This window comes from Harmonia axyridis, chromosome 6, assembly GCF_914767665.1.
Source record: "Harmonia axyridis chromosome 6, icHarAxyr1.1, whole genome shotgun sequence".
In the NCBI taxonomy this organism is placed as follows: domain Eukaryota; kingdom Metazoa; phylum Arthropoda; class Insecta; order Coleoptera; family Coccinellidae; genus Harmonia; species Harmonia axyridis.
In genome coordinates, this window is record NC_059506.1 from 16,781,335 (window position 1) to 16,803,175 (window position 21,841).

Sequence of the window (21,841 nt, forward strand, 5' to 3'; positions counted from 1 at the left end):
TTTTAACTACCCATTTCTGAGTTTTTTGTTGTAAAATTTTTAATTTTTCTCTTATTTTTTTGTTACAGTATTAGCCCCTTAACTATTTTGATATATACAATTATAAAATGAGTGTATTTTGTTTGGAGGTTGATTACTCATCATTATTATTAAATAAATAAATAAACGTCTGAATATATGCATATGGCTTATTATTTATTATTCGATGTCCTAAAAATCATACCTTTTCATTTAGAGATTTCACAATTCTTTGATTAGCTCGGAAATTAATAGAAAATATCAAATATATTTAGGAAATTTAATTATTCAATAACTGGTTTTACTATATTTTTGTATATATTTCTGATTGTTACTTTTTCTGTTTTTCTCTTATTTCATTTGATGCAGTATCAGCCACTTAATATTATCAATATATATTCACATGTGAATTATTGTATGTGTGGGTATTATTTATTTTTCGATGTCCAAAATTATTCATATTCATATTCCACAAATCTGTTACCTCTAAAGAATTAACAGAAAGACAAAAGAGCTAAGGTTTGGGTGATTCATACAAATAATAATAACAAGCACGGTCCGTGCTTAGAGTTGTGAAACGTGAACGTTCCTTTTCCTTTATGATATCAGTGAAATAAAAGCGTGACGTGATCACTGTTTAGGTATCGGATTCGGTTAGGGTCCGTGCAGCACTTAGAACATTAACAAGGGGAATGGAAATCGCCTTGTAACTGAAGGATTTGTTTTGATGCCAACATTCGTAGCTCCTTGTCTGACCGGCGTCTATAGCAGTGGCGTAACATATTTTGATTTATTTCGAAAAACCGTCTCGACCTAGTAAAGTAGAATTTAAAATGGAGTTTTCTTTTTTGATATATCTTACTTCATTTTGGATATTCTTCGTTTCCCAGAGAAACAAGTGGCACTAGAGCTAAATGATGCACATTTTGAAGGAGAGGTTAAGTCAGTGTTTCTTCTGAATCATTGGTAGTTGGAGTGTCAAATCTCAATCGTTTTTTTGATGGAGAATGTATTTTAGAATCATATAGAGATTCCGTAGAGTTCTGTTGTTCAATACTTCCATTCCCTTCTGAGTAAGTCCTGCAAATTGCTTTATGTTATATAGTTATATTCTGAGGAAGATTTTCATTGCAAGGAATTATAATAAATATGATAAATTATGAAAAAAAGTTTTCGTTACAACTTACAGAGGTATTTCCAATTTGATTTCAGAAGGCAAACCTCCTTGGATAAGCCTTAGGTTCTTAGTGCCACTAGAGCTAGAAGATGCACATTTTGAAAGAGAGTTAAAAGTAGCTGAAGTCTCAAATATCAATCTTTTTTTGGTGGTGATTGTGTTTTAGAATCAGATTCTGTGAAGTCCTGTGATTCAATACTTCCATTCCCTTCTGCGTAGATCCTACAAATGTTTTTATGTTATATGATGATATTCTGAGGAAGATTTTCATTGCATGGAATTATAATAAATACGACAAATTATGAAAATAAGTTCTCGTTACAACTTACAGAGGTATTTCCAATTTGATTTCAGAAGGAGAAGGCAAACTTCCTGGAATAAACTTCTTTTTTAGGTTCATTAGTCGGAAGCAATCTTCAGGAAAGTGATTTGAGCAAAGAAAAATTTTTTTTCCAACATCGTTCGGTTCCAAGATATTCTCTGCAACCATTTTTCTCGTTCAAATTGATTCGATGGAAGTCTTGAAAAAACATTTATTAGTCGTATAAATTAGTTTTGGATTGTTTTTGATTATAACTTTAAGGAAAAATATCAGGATTCTGCACGCCTATGGATGGAACTCACCTGTGAAGACTAATCTCACCTTCCACAATATAATAAGTGAAACTACACAAAAAACACTTGCTACAAATATCTAATATCACTTCAAATGGTTATAAATGAAAATACAAAATAATTAAAACAAGGAATAATGAAGATTTAGCCAATTGAGGTGGTCTAAAGCCAGAACAAAATGACAAAATTCCCGAATGCACGTTGCCACATCCACAATTTATCCGAATTGTCGGAAAAATTTTGATCTTCTCCTTCGTTCATTCCTTCGTACTGAAAATAGAGCTGGCAACGTTTTCAATTCGGCTAGCTCAATTGTGATTGGCGCGTCTAAGCTTTCATCTCTCTTGTATTCGGGATCGGGATCGAATGTTTATTTTCCGTTCCTCCTATCTATATTCTAAGGTGCAGCACGAACCCCGATTCCTAAACAGTGATCACGTCACGCTTTAATTTCACTGATATCATAAAGGAACAGGAACGTTTCACAACGTGATCTAGAAATCACGGTATCGCTCATCTCTTACCGTATACGTTTTATTAGTGTGACCGCCATTTTTGGTTCTCCTGTCAGTGTTCGGAATCCAAACAAATAAATTGTCATTCAAATTAGTACGGTGTCGTTGAAGGAATTGGCTTATTTTCATAAATAAGAGTATTTGAGGAACGATTTCAGTATTAATTGATAGATAGAAGGAACCAGGTTAATACCAGTAAGTTTAAATCCTGTATAATTCCCCAGATTTTGTAAAAAGCCATGTTTATTAGTTGAACTTCAAGTTCGAACTTACTGGCATTAATCTCGTGCCTTCTGTCTATCAAATAATAGTAAAATTGTTTCTCAAATAACCTTATTTATCAAAATAAGCCAATTTCTTCAACGACAACGTATTAATTTGAATGACAATTTGTTTATTTGGATTCCGAACACTGACAGGAGAACTAAAATGGAGGTTTGTGACATCATCACTAATAGAGCGTATTCTCGACAAGTGATCTTTCAACGTACTTTCAGTGCTTTGAATACAATCGGTTTCTGCGCAGCCTCCACCGCGCAGACCACCCCAGGATCTCTCGCTGCTGACATCCAATCGCCTCGCCAGTGCTGCCAACCCCAAACAAATATATGTATATATAAAATATGGATTTAACTATCCAACAACTTGACACAGTTATAAATTTCGGTCATTTAACTAACAATTCATTTATTATGTATGTTTTTGAGTAGTTCGTTGAAGATAAAAATCGTTACGTCCCATATACAAAATTTGGTTTAAAATTCAAGACGATGTTTAGAGCTGATCGAAATTCCTCATATAACCTCACTTTCAAAGTCCCGAGGAAGAATTGAAATAAATTCGAAAGCTTGGCAAATAATAAAGGGTTTCACTTAAATTGTCCCAATAAAAAGAGTCGTTAAACCTTAAATCTAAATAGATTTATTAGTCTTTTGAAATATAATTGGAATAGATAAGTTAGGTTATAAATCATTTGAATCAAGGAATTAATTTGCTCAGTGAAACATGGTCAACTTTGAATAAAAAGTAAAAAACATTATCACTTCTATTCGTTTAATAACGGAATAAAAATAAAAACAGGTACTTCATTGTTTTTTATGATGTAGAATATTAAAATTACGCATTAATATTATTAATTATGAAAAAGATCACAAAATACACATACTGATAGAAAGCTCACAATTGAACACTCAATCTTTCGCAAATATTATTTACCCTAATCTTGATATTCTGAATCACATCATCTGCTAGACTCTCAACAGTAATATATTTACATTTTTGAAAATTGAAAATATCTATGAGGAATTCCATTACTTGTTGTTTAAAATAGAGGCAAGTATCCTTGAGTAATTCATCAGGTCCCAGGAAACCCCACGCCAGTAAGGGACTTAGTTGTTCAGAAATTGTATAAAAGTGTGCCATAAACCCAGTAGGGTATTTGAGCATTCGCCTCTTTGCTTTCAATACAGACCAAACAGCTGTTGTCAATGCAGTTTCTTTGAAACTGTTAGATAACCTGAAATAATTCATTATGTGATCAATTGTCAATAAAAAGCTGTAATTTCAAAACAAAGATTTTAGTGAGAGGGAATTCCAGATACCGATTTATGAATTCAAAAATATTCTTGGTATTTAAGTACAATAGATTATTTTGTCAGCGATATTCAATTCCTGCGTTCGTTTTATGCCACACCGTTCGCATCATTCCCACCGTAAGCTCCCTAAGCGTTCGGCAAATCACAGCGTTCGCACCGTCTCCACTGTTCTGCGTTCGGTAATGGTGGGTTTATGCACCGTTCCTAAGAACTAAACCTAAGAATTCAGTTTTCAGTAGTTTATGCACTCTCTTGTTAGTTCTTAGTTAAGGCATGCGCACGTGCTCGAACTACTTTCTATTTGTTCTTTGATGTTTGACATTGATATTGATTGTGAAAAAATGAAATTAAATTTTTTCAGATACACCTAATAATTTTCATCGATAAACACGAAAAAGGCTGGTTTTAGAGTCACGCTGACCGTCGGCGCTGACAGGCCAATATGTATGATTACTTATGAAGCGTTTCAGAATAACGCCGACGGCTCAGCGCTGAGGCATCGAGCGCGTACGCGCAACGCGTCGGCGCCGCTGACCACGCCGCGCCGACGCGCTACCGAGCTCAGTTATCGTTACTGTGTTACGTAAAACGCACGCGCTGACGGGGACAGTCAACGCAACAATGAATCGCGATATTGATACTGGTCGTGTGATTGAAGTTGTGGTTGGGCATGACTGTACCTCACGACGTTCACCGTGACTCTGAAACGAGTTGCTACGCGCGTAGGCTTCAGCGCTGATGGTCAGCGTGACTCTAAAACCAGCCTAACGGAACATAAAATGATAGAAACTGGTACTCATTAAAATTGAAATTCTATGCGGTGCACGCGCACTTTTATATTTAACCTGAGCCCTTAGTTCCTAGTTAAAAGTTGGTCAAATTTCTAGAGTTAGTGTTAGTTCTTAGGTACAGTGACTGTATATACTACAGTGACGACAACTTCGTCCATCCGCCATTGAATGTCGGCGGGAAATGATAGATTCAAACGTTAACCGGTGTTTCAAGATTAAGATGATCGACTGCGCATGCGCGAAGATTGGTCGACAGCTCGTTTCTTTTGATAACATCTTCACATTTTGGATTGTTTGAACCCCCTAAACCAGTCACAATCCCTAACAAGTTAAACAAGAATGTGAAACAGCCCAGCACTCGAATGTAAATAGTGAAAATCAGATGTGTGGTGAAAGTTCGACATTCAAAAATTCTTCGATATCAACTCCGCCATCGTTCGGCAAAACACGCAAGCACCTCTTGTTCCGTTGTCACGTGATATATCAAGCGTTCGCACCTTACACCGCACGCTCTGCACCGGTGTGGATTTGCCGAACGCAGTAAATGTAGGTCATAACTGATGTCTAAAAACCTGGTGAATGCACTGATTAGATTTTGTTTTGCCAATTTTGAGAATATTAGTTAAGCTTCATTAATTCAGCTGTAGGTAGCGCTGTTAACAAATTAGGACAAATTCTTGTTATGTATTTTCAAATATTTGAATTTATTCTAGTAAATAGTAGTGAATATTTCACTGCAGATGTACCAGATGAAGATGACTTTTCACTGTTTTCTTCTTGAAATTTCTAGTAAATACAAATATTAGTAAGATGATCATTCCTTGCACATTTTCTTGGACACGATGCACATTAAATTATACAAGATACAATATAAAAACAACTAGCTCATTGAAATTCACTTACCTTTGTTTTCTATAGTATTTTTGCTGTCATTAGTGGATTTTATATTTTCTTTCGCCACAATGACATTCTGCACATTTTTATTATAACGAGAAGCTAAGGAAATACATATTAAAAACGTTTATTATACACAGAAAACAGATTCTTGGAGTTCATCTGTTGATTTGATACTTTATACATCAATCAAATTCAAATAAAAAAATAAATGGAAAAAAAGGTCGACATGACAAGTATGACATTGCGGCGCCGCCACGAAATAAAACTAATATTCTCAATTTAGTCGAATGTCATTGCATTTAAAAATTGATGAGTGCATACACCATGTTTTTACACATCTTAGTCATAACTCACGCAGATGAAGTTTGCAGTCATGAAGTTGTAATTCATCAAGTGAGTTATGACCATTACCGCAAGTTGAATACTATACTTTATCTACGACTATAAAAATAAATACTAAAATACAAGAATAGAGAAAGAAATCTATTGACAAACCCTTAAAGTTACCTATAAACGGCAAACTTATCAAAGTGACATTCCTCTCCTCAATAACAATAATGGAATGTAGCATTTCGGCCAACCGAATAGAAAATAGAAGCACAGAATCTACTTTTCTGATACATTATAGTGAGTTATAGCAGTGAGTTATCATAACTCACGTTATTTGTTAATAGATACTATTAGTTGCTCAAAAGCAGTTGAATAATGAACATATATTTCAATAGAAGTAGATAAAATACTATTAGTCTATACTCAGAGGTCACGAGAGTCGAGAATCGGAAGAAATGTCAAATATGAAAGCTGTATGCGCAAAATCTCCCGTTTTGTCTTTAAAGTTTTACAGGTATAAGTAGCCACACCAGGTTTTCTATGTATCTTAGGTTGAACATAAACATTTGACGTAACTCCCTGATTCCTGAATTTTTAATTTTTATTGTTGATGACGAATTATTTATGAATTTATGCGTATTTATTGTTCTAAAATTGTTAAAAATTTAACTCAAACTCGCATTTGGTGAGTAATTTTGAATTGTTCTGATTTGATGTAATTGTTGAGGATGATACCCATTGATTTCTTGAGAGTTATTATTTATTACTACGTGAGCAGGGGGTGTAAAGGCTTTGCTTACTTTTGATGACAAGGAGGATGAGAGGTAAATAATTGTAATAAATCTTCTTACGTAATACTTGAACAGCCCCTTATTAAATGTTGAGTACCCGACACTTTCTTAACTAAATGTATATTTTATTTTATACCTAATCCTGTCAAAAATTTATCAGCAAGTTTCTTACTTGACGGTATTAACGCATATGGTTTTGAATATTACCTACCATCGATTATGAACCACAGCAGTAACAGATGAAGGTGGACTATCCAAATCCTCGAAGGCGTCCATTAAAATATAGTCTAAAACAATATCATAAAAGGTTAAAGCTTTCACACCTTTATTTCTCAATTCGTCCTCTACTTGATTCCAGTTCCTATGATCTTGAATATATTTCAGCAAATCTTCATAACCTGAAAAAGTAAAAGATTTGAATATCGTAATAAGCAGAAGGACCCCAATTCGAAATTTTATATAAGCCTGATCACCATTTGAAAATATTTCAGATGAAATCATGGTCTCTCAGTATTAACAATCAAAGTTCTAAATCAATCGAAATTATAGCTACAGAATGCAGGGAAACCGAAAAACCGAATTTTTAGAGTTTAGTTTTGTAAACATAGGTATATCATATAATCTCATTAGATGCTTTCTGATGCAGTACATCAAGAGCTGTATAGAAATATATTTGGTCATTGTACATAATATTCAAATGAAAATTTCATCATACCTATTAAAAACTCTTTGGGATCTTTGTCTCCATAAAGCAGCATGTCAACTAATATTTGTCTTCCAGCATCCACAAACCATACATAATTTCTCTGATCATGCAAAATATGTTGAAAAGCTAGCCGCAAACAGTGAAGTTTCGCTAAGTATTCCACATCACTCCCACACTTGACTAGTTCTGTCCTTAAAGACCTACATGGTATCTCACTATTTTCTAATTGTTTTAAAGCTTGTTGATACAAAGGAAATGCTTCTAAATCAGGAAAGAACTCTGAAACAAAATTTAGTTGGAAATATGCAGATCAAGTTTAAATACAATACAGCGACTAAGACATTCAGAATATCGGACTGGCAGAAATTTTGGTCAAGCATTAACCAACAAGAAAACATGCTGTCATCAGAGATGAGTAGTGATAGACCTGTTTCGCTCTTTTTAGAGCTCATCAAAATCTCATAACCCAACCAACTAAGCCAATGTCAATTTCTGCCATTTGGATATTTTCATTTGTTCACAGTTACAATTTGTTAGAGCATTATTCTTTTGGAATTAATATGTAGAAGTATATTTAAGGTATTATTTGGGCGTTTTTCACTTCCGACCGCTGCAACAACATAGATAAAGGCTCTGGCAAACAGGACTAGGCATTTATTGATAAATCAGGGGCCCCAACAATGGTTGCCACTGTGATATTCAAGGGGACTAATCCGCCTCTGTCAAATTTCATCTTTAAGATAAACCTTACCTGAAAAATCTTCAAATTCTCTCAGATCTGCAACCATATCTTGAGCAGATGCAAAACTTTCACCACCAGAAATATCAGCCTCTTGCCCTGGTACAGGTGTAGATTCTCCTCTGAAAAGAACTGATCTTTCATCTAAAAAGAGCATTTCTGATGTATTTTGTAAATCAATTGCTGATTCCAAGAGTTGATGCAAATCTCTACAAAAACTAGCTTCTTCAGGGCCTAATACAGTGAGTGGACCTGAAAAATTTAACAATTTTTTTTTTATTTCAGGTTAGTTTAATAGATGTTTCTGCGTGCAAGTTCCCCGAACAGAGAGATATGGCATTTCATCACTATTTATTTTCGAGTTTTAAGCCGGAAATGGTTTCAAACGATAAGTAAGTTCTCTATCCGATAAGTCTCGAACGAAAAATCTAGAAACTCGAAATTTTTAGGATGTGTTCAGTTCTAGAATGCAGCAGTAAAGTAAGTAAGTAAAGTAATGAACAAATTCTGATTAAAGGGTCTGTGAATATGACGTTAAATATAGCACTTCAACCGAAATGAAATGTTCCATTTAGATATTTCAATTCAAGCTTAGTATGAAATTTCAAGTTGATCAACTCTCACCGTTTGGAATTTTTACATGCCGATGTATATAACAATTTCACGAAACATTTACACGAAATTTCATACTGATCATATTATCACATATTCAATTAGAATATCAAAGAAATAAAAAAACAAATAACAACTTTGTAGATGTGCTGAAATTTTGTTTACGTACCAGAAGCATCTTTTGATCTATATGCAGATAAAGCATCTTCCCAATAAGTAATACATGTTTCTAAAGCTTCCATGCCCATAACACCCAACTGTTGTGGAGTCAATGCTGTATTAACACCTTCTTGTAACGTTACACTTCCATTTATATTACTTCCTGAGGCTATAGAGGTTTTATCACAAGCTATAACTGAACCTTGTTTAACATATGAATTACTCAAAACTGCACTTCGACGTCCACTACTGGCAAAACTAGCTCCATCACCATTTGGACTTCTCAGTCCTGACATTCTAGAACGTTTTCCAAGTGTGTTATATTTTGTAGTTTTACGGTTAATGGTTACTATTGGTCTCCTTAAATATCTAGCCAACATTCCAACAACTGCCACACTAGCTGTTAATGAAATCACTACGACTTTTTGCTTTGTTGACAATGTTATATTTCGCACAGGTATGTATTTTGCCACATGATAAATGTGATCAGTTGTGATTTTTATCCATGAATTCATTATGAACTTTTTTCACCTTACACAACACTTAAAAATTACAGTATATGATAATTTTTCAAAGGCTGGTGTGTTTTTCTTTGGGAATAGGGCTGGTCAACAAAACATTTTGAATATATTGATGCTAAATTAAAATGACACAAATGTGATAAGAAATCCGTGAAGGAAATTGTAATGAAAATTTTTTATCCATTTAAAATATAATGAAGTTACATTCGGGTAAATATCGGGTTAGGAAAATAACACTTTATTGAGGTTATGTCATGATAACATAGAAATTATGAATAGGACCAAAGCACTATCTGATTTTTCTTTTTATCACAAAATATTACAAAACTTTGAATATTTACTGAGCTCGATTTATTCCACGCTGTTCGCAGTGTTCGCACTGTCTCCAATATTCTGCGTTCGGTAAATGTTAACCGGATACACCGGTGCTCAACCTTTCGCATCGTCTAGTTCGGCAAATCCACATGCATAATCAATCAGAGAACCAATTAGGAGAGAGTAAATAGTTATTTATGCAACAAGTGCAAAAAGTGAATGTTTAATAAACAATTTTTGCACGAGTTGCATACAACATTTTTTCTACGTTCATGCAAAAAGCAAAAAATGATTCATTGAGGTGCGGCACAAGGTGTAGGAAAATGAAAAGCGCAACTTGAATACTTTATTATTAATATCGATTTGCATTGAAACAGGAACTAATACGTTAATAATTTAATTAATTAAATTGATTTCGAAATTGGTGGTTTGAAAACATCTAGGGTTCATAGAGAAAATTAGATTTTCCAAATTTGAATGTGTCGGGTACTAGTTTAACAGATTCGAGTTAAGATATCAGAAATAACCAACCGAGTACTGTTTTCCCTTTCGTGAAGAAAAGATCAGGCATTTTAAATCAAATTAATATCAAGCGAAAGAGTTTAACATATAGAGAGAATTTTTTTTATGATATTTGTAATGTCAAAGAGAGCAGTTGTCTAGATTGAAAAAACCATTGAAAAGGCTAAACATAAAATTAGCTCTGAAGACAAGTCATTGTAAAATAATCTCACAACTGAAACAGTCAATTAGCAATAATGGGATTCCATTTATATCTTCTCAGTTCAGAAATTCAAAGTTAAAGAAACATGGGCTGCTAGGAATGCCTGTTGGAGCTTCTTCATTCCTCAGGGCAAAAAGAAAAATAGAAAAAAGTGTGAAACAAACAGAGCTATATTTTCACTTTAAATTATTCTATTGTTATCAGCTTACAGACTTTCAATAAAAATCTCTTCAGGACCACCATTAATTTTTTACTTTGTTCCAGGTTTTGAACAGCTTATGATGCCAAATAATTAAAGATTCCAATTCTCAATCAACCTTTCAATTTCCTGGTTTGTTGTCAGTAATCAGAGAAATTATTATTTTATTGTCAATCTTCAAATGAAATGTTTCCTTTTTCAATAGTTAAGTCATACAATACGATATATCTAATATTATGATTCAATCATTTCATTAATTTCTGTTCACAAATATCACTTTGTATAATTATGTGCAATAAAAAGTATTTCAATGTTCGTTGAATATTATTACTGCGGTAAACAATTAATTTGGATACAAAACCTCAATGAAATATTGAACAAACTGTAATTGATATTACAGTTTTTTTCACTATTTTCAGTGCAGGTTTCATTCAAATTGTGAAATTGAAATTATCAATATTATGATTTAAGGTATGAAAAGACCGACGCGGGACTGGGAGAGAAACTTTTGCGGGATGGAAATCAACGGCGTTGAGCAGTTTTTCGGAAGAAGAAGTTTTACTGTTCAACTCCGTTGATTTTAATCCCGCAAAAGTTTCTTTCCCGCTCCCGTAGTCCCGCGTCGGTCTCTTCATACCTTTGAGGCGCCAAATGCGTCGAATCAACATCGATAGTTCCATATACTACCCATAAAGGCGCTACAATCGCACTTATTTATTTTATCACTGATTTGTAACCATAGAATATAAAATTATTCTATATTCTATCATAGCAATATCTTTTGTGTTCATTAAAGGTTTATCTATGGTTAACCTTGCTTTAATTTTTGAATGTTGTGAATTGGAAAAAAAATACGAAAATTTGAAAATATATTAATGAAATTAAATTGCAACGATTCGAGTTTACTTCAGGTATCTCCCGAATTTTAATACGAGGGTAGTATGTGATTATAATAAAAAGTACTAGTCTTCAATTCATCATTAAGTATGACCAAAAGGATAGAAGATGTAAAAACGGCTCAAAATGAATTAGGAGATCTAGTCAATACTACAGAATCACTCACGGTTATTCCTCAAATGCAGGAAATGAGTAACAAACAAGTACCCTTATTTCCTTTAGCAACATGCAATTTTTTACAGAATGGAAATAGAAAAAGTGCCTTTCAACCTTATCGTCAGTCGGCAACTTGCACACCTTTAACTAACTTACAAAGAGGAAATACACAAGCAGAAACTCCATCTATTTTACCAACTGACATAAATATACACACTTTAGCAGGATGTGGAGAAATAACTGAAGAAGATGTGAGTAATGAGAGAGATTTGAATGTTTTAGATAAAGATGGTTATACTCCTTTGCACTGGGCATCTTCATTTGGACAGTATAATGCAGTACAGTTACTTCTGCAGAATGGAGCAGATATTAATAAATTAGGGCCTAATGAGGAGACTGCATTACATATGGCAGCTAATGGAGGACATCATGAAGTAATAAGACTTTTGATCAGTTATGGCGTCCACGTGAATCATGTTGATCATGTATGTGCATACAAATTCTAATTCCTAATACTGCCCATTAATCCCTCAATTTCTATGAAAACTCAGATATTTAATATTTAGTGTATGTTTCAATCATATTGAATGATTGGAATTATTCAGAATTTGATAAAATTAATAAAAATGTGACATGTGTAGAGAGAATCGGAAGGAATAGACTATTGACTATCAAAAAAAAAGTTGCACTGCAAGTAAACGCTCTTATACTGCTACTTATACTTAATACATTGCTTTTTACTGCAAAGTCCTAGATTGTACAGTGCATCCCATTTTGGGTGAGACAGCCAGGTTTCTCACTTGTTATTTAAGATAGAGCCTTGCGGTTTTCACGTTCCTGTCCTACTTTTTCGTGAAACTCAAGTTGGTCTAATCAGATTTTGCATATAACTGTTTCCGTTCAAGAGATACAGGGTGATTTTGGAAATTGATACTTTTCGGACCCCTCCTTTATCTCCGAAGATATTAGAAATAATGCTGAGGTAAAAACTACGTCTGAATCATAATTCTGCGTAGAATCCAGTGGCGTACTCAATTTTTTTTTTCGGGGTATGGTTTTGAAGATTCAACACAAACCAAAATTTTTTTCAATGGAACACCATGTATATCATTATTTCGTTGAATTCGTTATTTTTTTCCCTTCAAAATGATGTATGATACTATGTAGGTAGGATGTTCAAAAATGTACAAAAAACACTAAAACATCAAATAATGATAATTTTTTGGTAATGGACAAATGGATTTCTCAAATAAAAGAAGAATCAATAATAATAACAATAATTCATAGCGATGACAGCTAGATCAGATTGATTTTTTCCCTCTAATGCCTACTTGATAAAACAATCATCATCATCATTTATTTAAATACTCCAATACAAATTACCCTGTTAGGGTGTAGAGCTAGTCAATATAAAAAATGTAAAATATAAACAAAGGGTATACACATGTACAATCACAAACAAGTGTCCCTAAACAATCTATGTTAAAAACATTCAAAAATCAAGTGTTTAAAAATTCATTTAATGAATAGTATGGTCTGTCCTTCATGTAGTTGAAAAGTACTCTCTCCATCCTTTTCTGAGGCAGCTGTTTGATCTCATCAGGTATTTTATTATAAATCTTCACGAGGGTATGTAAAGAGTTTCTCTGAAGGTATGAGAATCTCAATGAGGGCACGTTCAGATGTTCTTTGGCTCTAGTGGCGTATTTGTGCTTTTTTTCCATTTCACGAAAGAATGGAGGATTGTTGGCAACAAAAAGGGCTCCTTCATATATATATAATGAGACCACTGTCAAAATACCATGATCCACAAAGTGTTTTCGGCAGCTCTCGAGCCTATCGAGACTCAGGGTACTTCTTAGACATCTCTTCTGCAGCAACAGAATTCTGTCGATTTCGCTTGAGTTGCCCCAGATCACAATCCCATATCTGATCCTGCTATGTACATATGCATGGTATGCTGTCATTGCTGTTTCTGGGCTCACCAGACGAGATAGATTTCCCAGTGCGTATCCAAACCTAGCCAGATTCTTACACAGGCTGTCTATATGAGATGTCCAATCTAGACGGTAGTCTACTTCAACACCCAGGAAACGTACGGAGTTTGTGGTGGTCAGTGATCCATCGGCACCATCATAGGATCGCTGGTGAAATTCTGTAGTAAATTCAAATTTTATTAATTGAGTCTTCTCAGGGTTTAGCATTAGGTTATTTCTGCTGAACCAGTTATTTATATTATCTAATGCGTCGAATATTTTGACTGGTATGTCACTGGGATCCTCCGATAGCACCAAGGATGTATCATCCGCGAAGAGTGTTAGTTGGTGCACTACTTGAGCAAGATCATTTGTGTATACAATGTACAAAAGCGGCCCAAGAATTGTCCCCTGTGGCACTCCCTTCTTAATATGTAATTCCTCAGATTCGACCAGTTTTCCTGTGGTTTTGTCAAACTCTACAACAGTTTGTTTCCTATTTGACAGGTAGGACTCTATTAAGTTGAGCGGGAGTCCCCGGATTCCCAGTCCATTCAGCTTCTCCAAAAGAATAGCATGGTTCACATTATCAAAAGCCTTCGTAAGGTCAGCACACAAAAGCAGGGTATATTTTCCTTTATTTAGCGAATCTATTATCTTGGAGATTACTCGGTAGAGTGCTTGCACCGTTGTTTTTCCTTTTCGGAAGCCATATTGATGTTGATATATTAGGTTAAAGTACTCAAGGAAATTTATTATGCGATTGTAGAGTGCTCTCTCAAAGATTTTGCTGATGTTAGGTAGTATCGCAATTGGTCTGTAGTTGTTCATATCGTCCCTTTTTCCTTTTTTATGCACCGGTCTTATTTGAGCTTTCTTGAGTTGATCTGGGAATACACCTGTTTCAAAGGTGAAGTTTATGATGGAGGATAGTGGTCCCGATATCTCATCAGCCACATGTTTCAGTATCCTCACCGGTATTCCATCATGTCCGGTTGAGTTGGTATTCTTCAACTTCAGGATAATGTTTTTTATTTCTGTCGGATCTGTGGATTGGAGGACTATGCTGTTAACGATATTTTTATCTGCTGGTGTGCTCACGAGAGTTTGTATGTTCCCGGTTGTTGTCTGATTCGATCCCTGGTTAACAAAGAACTCATTAACCTGATCCAGAGTTTCCTTTGGATGATTTTGACCGTCTAGATCGGTAATGATGGAGTCCTTTTTCTGTGACTGAGTTGTAAGCTCCCTTATCAACGTCCAGGTAGCCCTTGTCTTATCCTTAGACTTTTTAATATATTCTTCGTTCGATAGTTTTTTGGCTTTTCTAACTACTTCTTTCAGTATTTTTGAGTACTTTGTATAATATTCTGGAGAAATTTCATTCTTATTTTTAGGTGGTAGAGAAGGATTTTCCTTTTTGAAGAAGTTTTTATTCCAGTTGTTATCCAAGGTTTGCGTTTTTTTGATTGTGTAGTTTTGATGGTGAATATTCTTTCAATGAGGCCCTGGACAGTTTTGGAGAACGCTTCATACGCATCATTTGGGTTTGGGAATCTTAAAAGGTGGGCCCAATCAATATTCTTCAGGTCGTTCTTTAGATCTTCTATCTTAGACTCTGAGAAAAACCGTTTTGGTGGTGTTGTTGAGCTGCATTGCACCTGCACAAAGCCTTTTAATGTAATTATCTGGGCTTCATGATGGGAGAAATAGCTTTTCACTACCTCGCCTTTACACAATTGGTTACCGTCCACAAAGATATTGTCAATTAGACTGTGATGATCCCCAATGTAGTGCGTGAACTCATGTATTTGTGGTTCAAGGTTATAGGTTAGTAAAAGATCTTGAAAAATTTTTCTATTTTTGGAGGGTGTAGCTAAATCGATATTAAAATCGCCACTTAATACTGTTTTGAAATTTTTATATTTTCGTATGTGGTCCAGAGTCAATGCTAAGAGTTCAAGAAATTTATGTAAGTCTCCAGATGGGGGTCTATATACTGAAATGACTATTATCTTTAGTTTCTTACTGATGCTTGCACATAGCTCACAGTGGCCCTCCGCAGTGAATTTCTTTAGCTCGTCCATGTCAATGAAGTCTGTCTCTGCAGAGACATAGATGCAGGATCCCCCATATGGTGTTTGTCTTGAAGAGTATGAGGCAACTCTGTAGTTAGGGAGGTTTGCTGAGAGGATGGTATCCCCTGGGAACCAATGCTCCGTGAGGCATATTACTTGTGGTAATTGCTTGAGGTTGTGTATAAAGACCTCCAGGTCTGATATTTTATTTCTTAAAGATTGAATATTCTGATGTAATATACTCAAAATTCCATATTTCAAGTCAGCATTCATTATGTTCTTTGCTGATGACTTGTTAGCAATTGTCAGGGTTTCTATGTTTTTTGTACTGCGTTCTGTTTCATTTGAAAATTTTTTTCAAAGTTTCTAAATTTTCTCACAGCCACAGACTCTGGCCAGAACGAGCTCTGTAATAGTTTTGAGCTACAATTTGCTGGTAAGGATAGTTTGAAACTTTTATACATTCCTGATTTCACTTTTACCTCCTCACACTCAACATCAGTGTTTGGAATTTTATTCTTCACATATTCAATGATGTCCTGTGCATCGTTTTCTAGTCTGACTTTAGATATGTGAATGTGTGATAATGGCATATAGGCCTTAAGTCTGCTTGATTCTGTCATGGAACCATAAATTGATGATGTCTTCTTATTCTGTTTGAGTGTACTGACATTTATATCATTCTGATCTCTTATTCGTGAGCTTGATTCCTTAGGCGATTTAAATTCCCCTCTTTTAGAGTTGTTGAGTTGATTAGATGGTTCTAACCGGTTCTTTCTTATTTCCTTTTTATTGACATTTATAGTTATAGTATCATTTTCATTTCCTGTGTTGTCTTTGGTTTTTTGTCCAACACTTTCCTGTCTTTGTTTTGGTGTGTTTCCATGATGGAAATTTGACCTACCCCTCTCATCTTTGCTAATATTCTGAACTTTCTTCATGTCATTGAGCATTTGTTGTTGGTTATCGACAATAGTTTTCTGTCGCATTTTATCACGTTTTGTCATTTCTTTACTTCCCGCTGCTGCTTGTAAGTACGTCTTCTGTGTTCTTGTATCTTTTGTGTTTTCCAGATCAGGTTTCATTCGTGAATTTCTGGCCGTGTCTCCAAGGAATTGCTCTTTGTTATCATTATCAGTTCCCGAGATAGGCCTTTGTTGACTCAATTCCTCCAGTAGGTCCATTTTGAGCCGATAGTATATTCTCCGATATAGTTTCTCTTCTATATTTTCTCCTAGTTGTTCATGTCTTGAAGTCATTTCCTTTTTCCCAATCGTACATTGGGAAGTAGTCTAGATGCTTTCATTACTAGTGCCAACCTGGGCTGTCATTTTATCCAGTTCACTCTTATATAGTGAACTCTCAATAGTTAGTACCTCAATTGTGGTCAGCATTTCCTTATTTATTCTGTCCATTTCCTTATTTTCAGAAATTAATTTGTCGTTTTGTTCTTGCAGATTAACAACCACATCCTGCACATTAGTTATCCTTGCGTTTGCTTCTGTCAATTCGGTCTGAAGCCTACTCACATCCTTTATTTTATTGGAGTTTTCGGATGATGAGTTTCTATCTGAGCTGTCCAGTGTCTCTTTTAAGTTGCCTATTTCCTTCATCAGTTCAACATTCCGTCTTAAACTTTCAGTTAGTTTTTGATTAAACAGTCTTTGTATTTCGTTATTTTCCTGTTTCGTCTCATCTATAATGTCCTGCATAGAATCTACCCTACATATCAGGTCCTGCTTTTCCTCCTCATGTTTGACCTTCAATGTTCTCAAGTAAACATCCTGTTTGTTGACATCATCTGATAGTTGTAAATTCCTCTCTCTCTCTTCATCTACCCTGTTCTTCAGAACGTTCATAGCCTCTGATTGTTGCAACAACTTTAAATTGTCTTCTTCACTAACAAGCAATGCTTTAGTAAGTGACTCCTCCATCTCAGCAAGTTGTGCCCGATACTTTTCCAAGTGTTTTCCACTTTTACTAAGTTGTGTGGTCAAATCTACAATTTCCTGTTTCAGATTACTTTTCTGTTCTTTCAGACTCCGGTTTTCATTTAGTAACTCATTATATTCTTCATCTACTGTCCTCTCGACCAACTCTTGGAGAATTCCACTACTCTTGCTCAGGTCCCGGTTTATTTCTTTCAATTGGTCCAGTTCCCCTTTCAAATTTTCATTCTCCAAGTTGACGTTTTCAAGTTCACATTTCAAACTATCGTTGGTCTCCCTGAGGCAGTTGTTTTCTTCCCTTTGTTTGTTTCGGATGACAGTTAAATTCGTTTTCTCAGCCTCTGAATCTGCCTCACAGCATATCACTTTGTAACTGTCAACTTGTTGTTTGTTGACATATTTACAGTCACGTTTAAAACAGCTTGGATGAAAAACCGAGCAGCAGTTAATGCAAACAAGCACTGGCACGTCTTGTTTACGATGACACGCGAATGACATATTGGTAGGCCTTCCCTCAATCTCCACTTAGCTTAGAACTCAGATCCTTCTAGTTGGAATAATTTTTCTCTCAACTATTTATTAGTGTCACGTTTTGTACGCCGCCACTGGAATATGTTGATATGACGAGCAGATGAACCACGTTATCAGCCTTTGCAGATGTTGATGATGTCGATGATAACAAACTTCTTTTCCGTCTATCCACAAATTTGCGAACGGAAAAGTTAAATTTTTACAGTTTTTCAAGTGTGTAAATGGAAGAATTTTAACACTTTTGGTACCACGGGTTTTTCTATAATGAGTAGATATAAAGTTTTGAATTGAATTTCAATTATGAAACCAAGAATATTGAAATTTATCGGGAGCTCGCGAAACACCTGTTGTTTGATTCGAGGTTAATCATTATTATGCTCCCAAATGCAGAGTAGCCATAATAACAACAAGGATGTTTGTATCATTGTGATCCACAAAATTATCGAGGTATCAGCTTGATGAGTGCAGTGCAAAAACTCTTCACTAAAATTCTAGCTCAAGAGGTGATGTCGTCTGGTATTTCTGAGGAGCAGCAGGGGTTCAGAGCAAACAGGTCTGCTATAGATGCTATATTTGTGATTCGCCAAATTACGGAAAAGGCTATAGAGTTCAATAAGACAGCCTTTATGTGCTTCATTGATCTCACCCAGGCATTTGATAGGGTAAGATTACGAGATGTAAAAAAGGTACTGAAGAAAAGAAAGATTCACCCTAACATAATAGAAGTCATCGAGAACCTGAACACCGATAATCATACATATGTGAGAATTGAAAATAAATTGAGCAATAGAATTCCTGTGACAGCCGGTATCAGACAGGGAGACAGCCTCAGCCCAATCTTGTTCAGCATCATAATGGATGAGATAATAAACGAAGTGAAAAAGGCTGGAAGGGGATACCGAATGGGAAACAAAGAAATAAAAATCGTATGTTATGCCGATGACGCAGTGATCATATCAGAAGATGAAGATAACTTACAAAGGCTCCTGTATAAGTTCCAACAAATAGCCGAAGCTTTCAACATGCAGATATCTGTGGAGAAAACAAAATCTTTTACAGTATCTAAAGAACCAAGAAGATGTAAACTCGCGATATACGATCATAGTGTAGAACAAGTGATGTCGTTCAAATATCTAGGCGCGAATATTACAAGTAATAGGAATTTGAAGAACGAAGTGAAAGCTCAAACAACGAAGGCATCATTAATATCGGGGTACTTGCGAGATGTATTCTGGCGGAATAAATATATGAGCACCAGGAGCAAAGTCAGAATATACAAGACCTGTGTGAGACCGGTGATGACATACGCGATAGAGACCAGAGCAGAGAACACCGTAACTAAGCGTCTTCTAAGAACAACTGAGATGCGAGCGCTGAGATCTATAGCGGGATACACATTACTTGACCGCAAAAGAAACGAAGAAATTCGAGATATATGTGACATCCAGGATGTGGTGAGATGGGCAAGAAAACGGCGAAGAGCATGGAGAGACCATGTCGACAGAATGTCGGATGACCGCTTGGCAAAAATCGCAAAGGAGGAAAAACCAAATACATCCCGACCACCAGGACGACCACCTACAAGGTGGTATGAAAGCTGGTCTTCGTCATCCCAGCAGCAGCTAGAAAACCATTGATGAAAACACAGGATTAGTCCTAACTTACGATGAAGAAGAAGAAGATGTTTGTATCATCAATGACCTACTACTTTTAAAAATCAAAAGTAATAATTCTCTTATTGAAACATAGGAAATTCATGGCCCATTAACAAAAAATCATCATTATTCGATGTTTTAGTTTTTTTTTTAACATTTTTGAACATCCTACCTACATAGTATCATACATCATTTTGAAGTGAAAAAAATAACGAATTCATAGAAGTAATGATATACATGGTGTTCCATTTAAAAAAATATAGGTTTGTGTTGAATCTTAAAAACCATACCCCGAAAAAAAAATTTAAGTACGCCACTGGATTCTACGCAGAATTCTGATTCAGACATAGTTTTTACCTCAGCATTATTTCTAATAACTTCGGAGATAAAGGAGGGGTCCGAAAAGTATCAATTTCCAAAATCACCCTGTATCTCTTGAACGGAAAGAGTTATGCAAAATCTGATTAGACCAACTTGAGTTTCACGAAAAAGTAGGACAGGAACGTGAAAACCGCAAAGCTCTATCTCAAATAACAAGTGAGAAACCTGGCTGTCTCGCCCAAAATGGGATGCACTGTACAGTGTAGGTTCATGAATTATTTGGAATAAATGACCCCAGATTTGAATCCCATGTCGTATCAAGTTCTTTTACATTAAAAAAGGAAATAATATATCGCAGTCTGAAATTGATAGTGTTTTCACGATCATAACAATTCAGTGCTTCATAAATAATGTGATACTTTTGTTGAAAATATTCCCATAATACAGTTAAAAGTATATCAGAGGTTGTAGTATAATTATATTTTATTTTTTCAGATGTTAAATACAGCCCTTCTTTATGCAGCTAAAGGAAATCACCCACATTCTTGTAATGAACTCTTGGTAGGCGGTGCTGATTTAAGTATGAGCAATATAAACGATGAGACAGCATTTACTATAGCCCTCAAAAATAATTGTAATTTAGGTAAGTCATTTGAGAGGAATTTTAAATTTAATTAAATTATTTCTTCTTTTCAGCCCAGTCTGTCATCCAGAAACATATTCTTCCAAAGTTCGATCTTTGAAGACCTCTTGCTCTATAACCTTTGTTTTTGAATAATAATAGTGATCTAATTCACATTGTCAAAAATAACAAACAAATTTTGATATAATAGTATTTATTGTTCACTCATTTTATTGAATTAATAGAATAACAATTCAACAACTACAATTAATAATACTTGATCTTATAGTCTAAGAGCCAGTGGATGGCAGCCCACACATATTTTAGGAAAGCCTAAAATTTCCTCAGTGAGTGTTGTACCTACCGACTATGACTAGCTAAGCGCGGTTGTGGTGGCCTCAGCTACCATCAGGAGCGACAGATGTGAAAATTTTATGAACTAAAAATGTATTTTAGGGAAACTGCCGATTTAATATGTCAAAATACACTTTTATAGCTATTCAAAAACCAAACAGCAGACGATGAAGTGGTGGAAATTCTTTTTTCAAAAGTATTTTAAGAAAATTGAAATTCATACATATTGTTTTTAGAAGTTTAAACTTCTGAATTTAGACCGGTACGATGGTTCCTTCGACTTGGAAGACAGTAAAATCTAGAGATGGTAATACCGGTTACTCACCAGTCGCGTTACATTTGCGACCGCTCCAGAACAATACCGCTCCAACATACCGCGATTTTGTAACTGTGGTTACAGGTAACGAAATCGTAGGCGATTGCGACTGAGTTGAGTACCAGCGACAGAGGAACGAAGGAAACGAGACCGTTGGGATATCTAGACTATTTGTGGACTGTTCTGTTGAATGATAATTCATTGTTCATTGAGTTTCTACCTAATTCTAGAAGAACGTACGCAAGCATAACAAAATCATAAAACCATTAAATTTCTTTGGTG

General features: G+C 35.1%; 2 protein-coding genes and 1 long non-coding RNA gene across 3 annotated transcripts; 1 reads left to right on the forward strand and 2 right to left on the reverse strand.

Moving 5' to 3' along the window:
- Positions 1-540: 540 nt before the first annotated feature.
- LOC123681784 lies at positions 541-2,200 on the reverse strand. Its single transcript, XR_006747718.1, has 5 exons — positions 1,820-2,200; positions 1,525-1,715; positions 1,206-1,417; positions 881-1,098; positions 541-831 (listed from the first exon to the last, which is right to left on the reverse strand). It is a non-coding gene; the product is annotated as an uncharacterized LOC123681784 (long non-coding RNA).
- Positions 2,201-3,361: 1,161 nt separating this feature from the next.
- LOC123682431 (mitoguardin) lies at positions 3,362-9,729 on the reverse strand. Its single transcript, XM_045621035.1, has 5 exons — positions 8,956-9,729; positions 8,187-8,426; positions 7,445-7,714; positions 6,941-7,127; positions 3,362-3,841 (listed from the first exon to the last, which is right to left on the reverse strand). The coding sequence occupies exons 1-5, from the start codon at positions 9,458-9,460 to the stop codon at positions 3,502-3,504; spliced, it is 1,542 nt and encodes a 513-aa protein (XP_045476991.1). The 5' UTR covers positions 9,461-9,729; the 3' UTR covers positions 3,362-3,501.
- A 1,766-nt stretch (positions 9,730-11,495) lies between these two features.
- Positions 11,496-21,165, forward strand: LOC123682310 (ankyrin repeat family A protein 2-like). Its single transcript, XM_045620868.1, has 3 exons — positions 11,496-12,242; positions 20,763-20,910; positions 20,964-21,165. The coding sequence occupies exons 1-3, from the start codon at positions 11,691-11,693 to the stop codon at positions 21,008-21,010; spliced, it is 747 nt and encodes a 248-aa protein (XP_045476824.1). The 5' UTR covers positions 11,496-11,690; the 3' UTR covers positions 21,011-21,165.
- The last annotated feature ends 676 nt before the right edge of the window (positions 21,166-21,841 follow it).

Bases quoted from the DNA above. Each gene is read 5' to 3' on its own strand.
- LOC123682431 (XM_045621035.1), bottom strand. From the start codon at position 9,460: ATGAATTCATGGATAAAAATCACAACTGATCACATTTATCATGTGGCA. The intron at 7,715-8,186 runs GTAAGGTTTATC...ATTTTGTTTCAG, and splicing joins AGAATTTGAAGATTTTTCAG to AGTTCTTTCCTGATTTAGAA. The intron at 7,128-7,444 runs GTATGATGAAAT...TTACTTTTTCAG, and splicing joins TCCCAAAGAGTTTTTAATAG to GTTATGAAGATTTGCTGAAA.
- LOC123682310 (XM_045620868.1), top strand. From the start codon at position 11,691: ATGACCAAAAGGATAGAAGATGTAAAAACGGCTCAAAATGAATTAGGA. The intron at 12,243-20,762 runs GTATGTGCATAC...TTATTTTTTCAG, and splicing joins ACGTGAATCATGTTGATCAT to ATGTTAAATACAGCCCTTCT. The intron at 20,911-20,963 runs GTAAGTCATTTG...TCTTCTTTTCAG, and splicing joins CAAAAATAATTGTAATTTAG to CCCAGTCTGTCATCCAGAAA.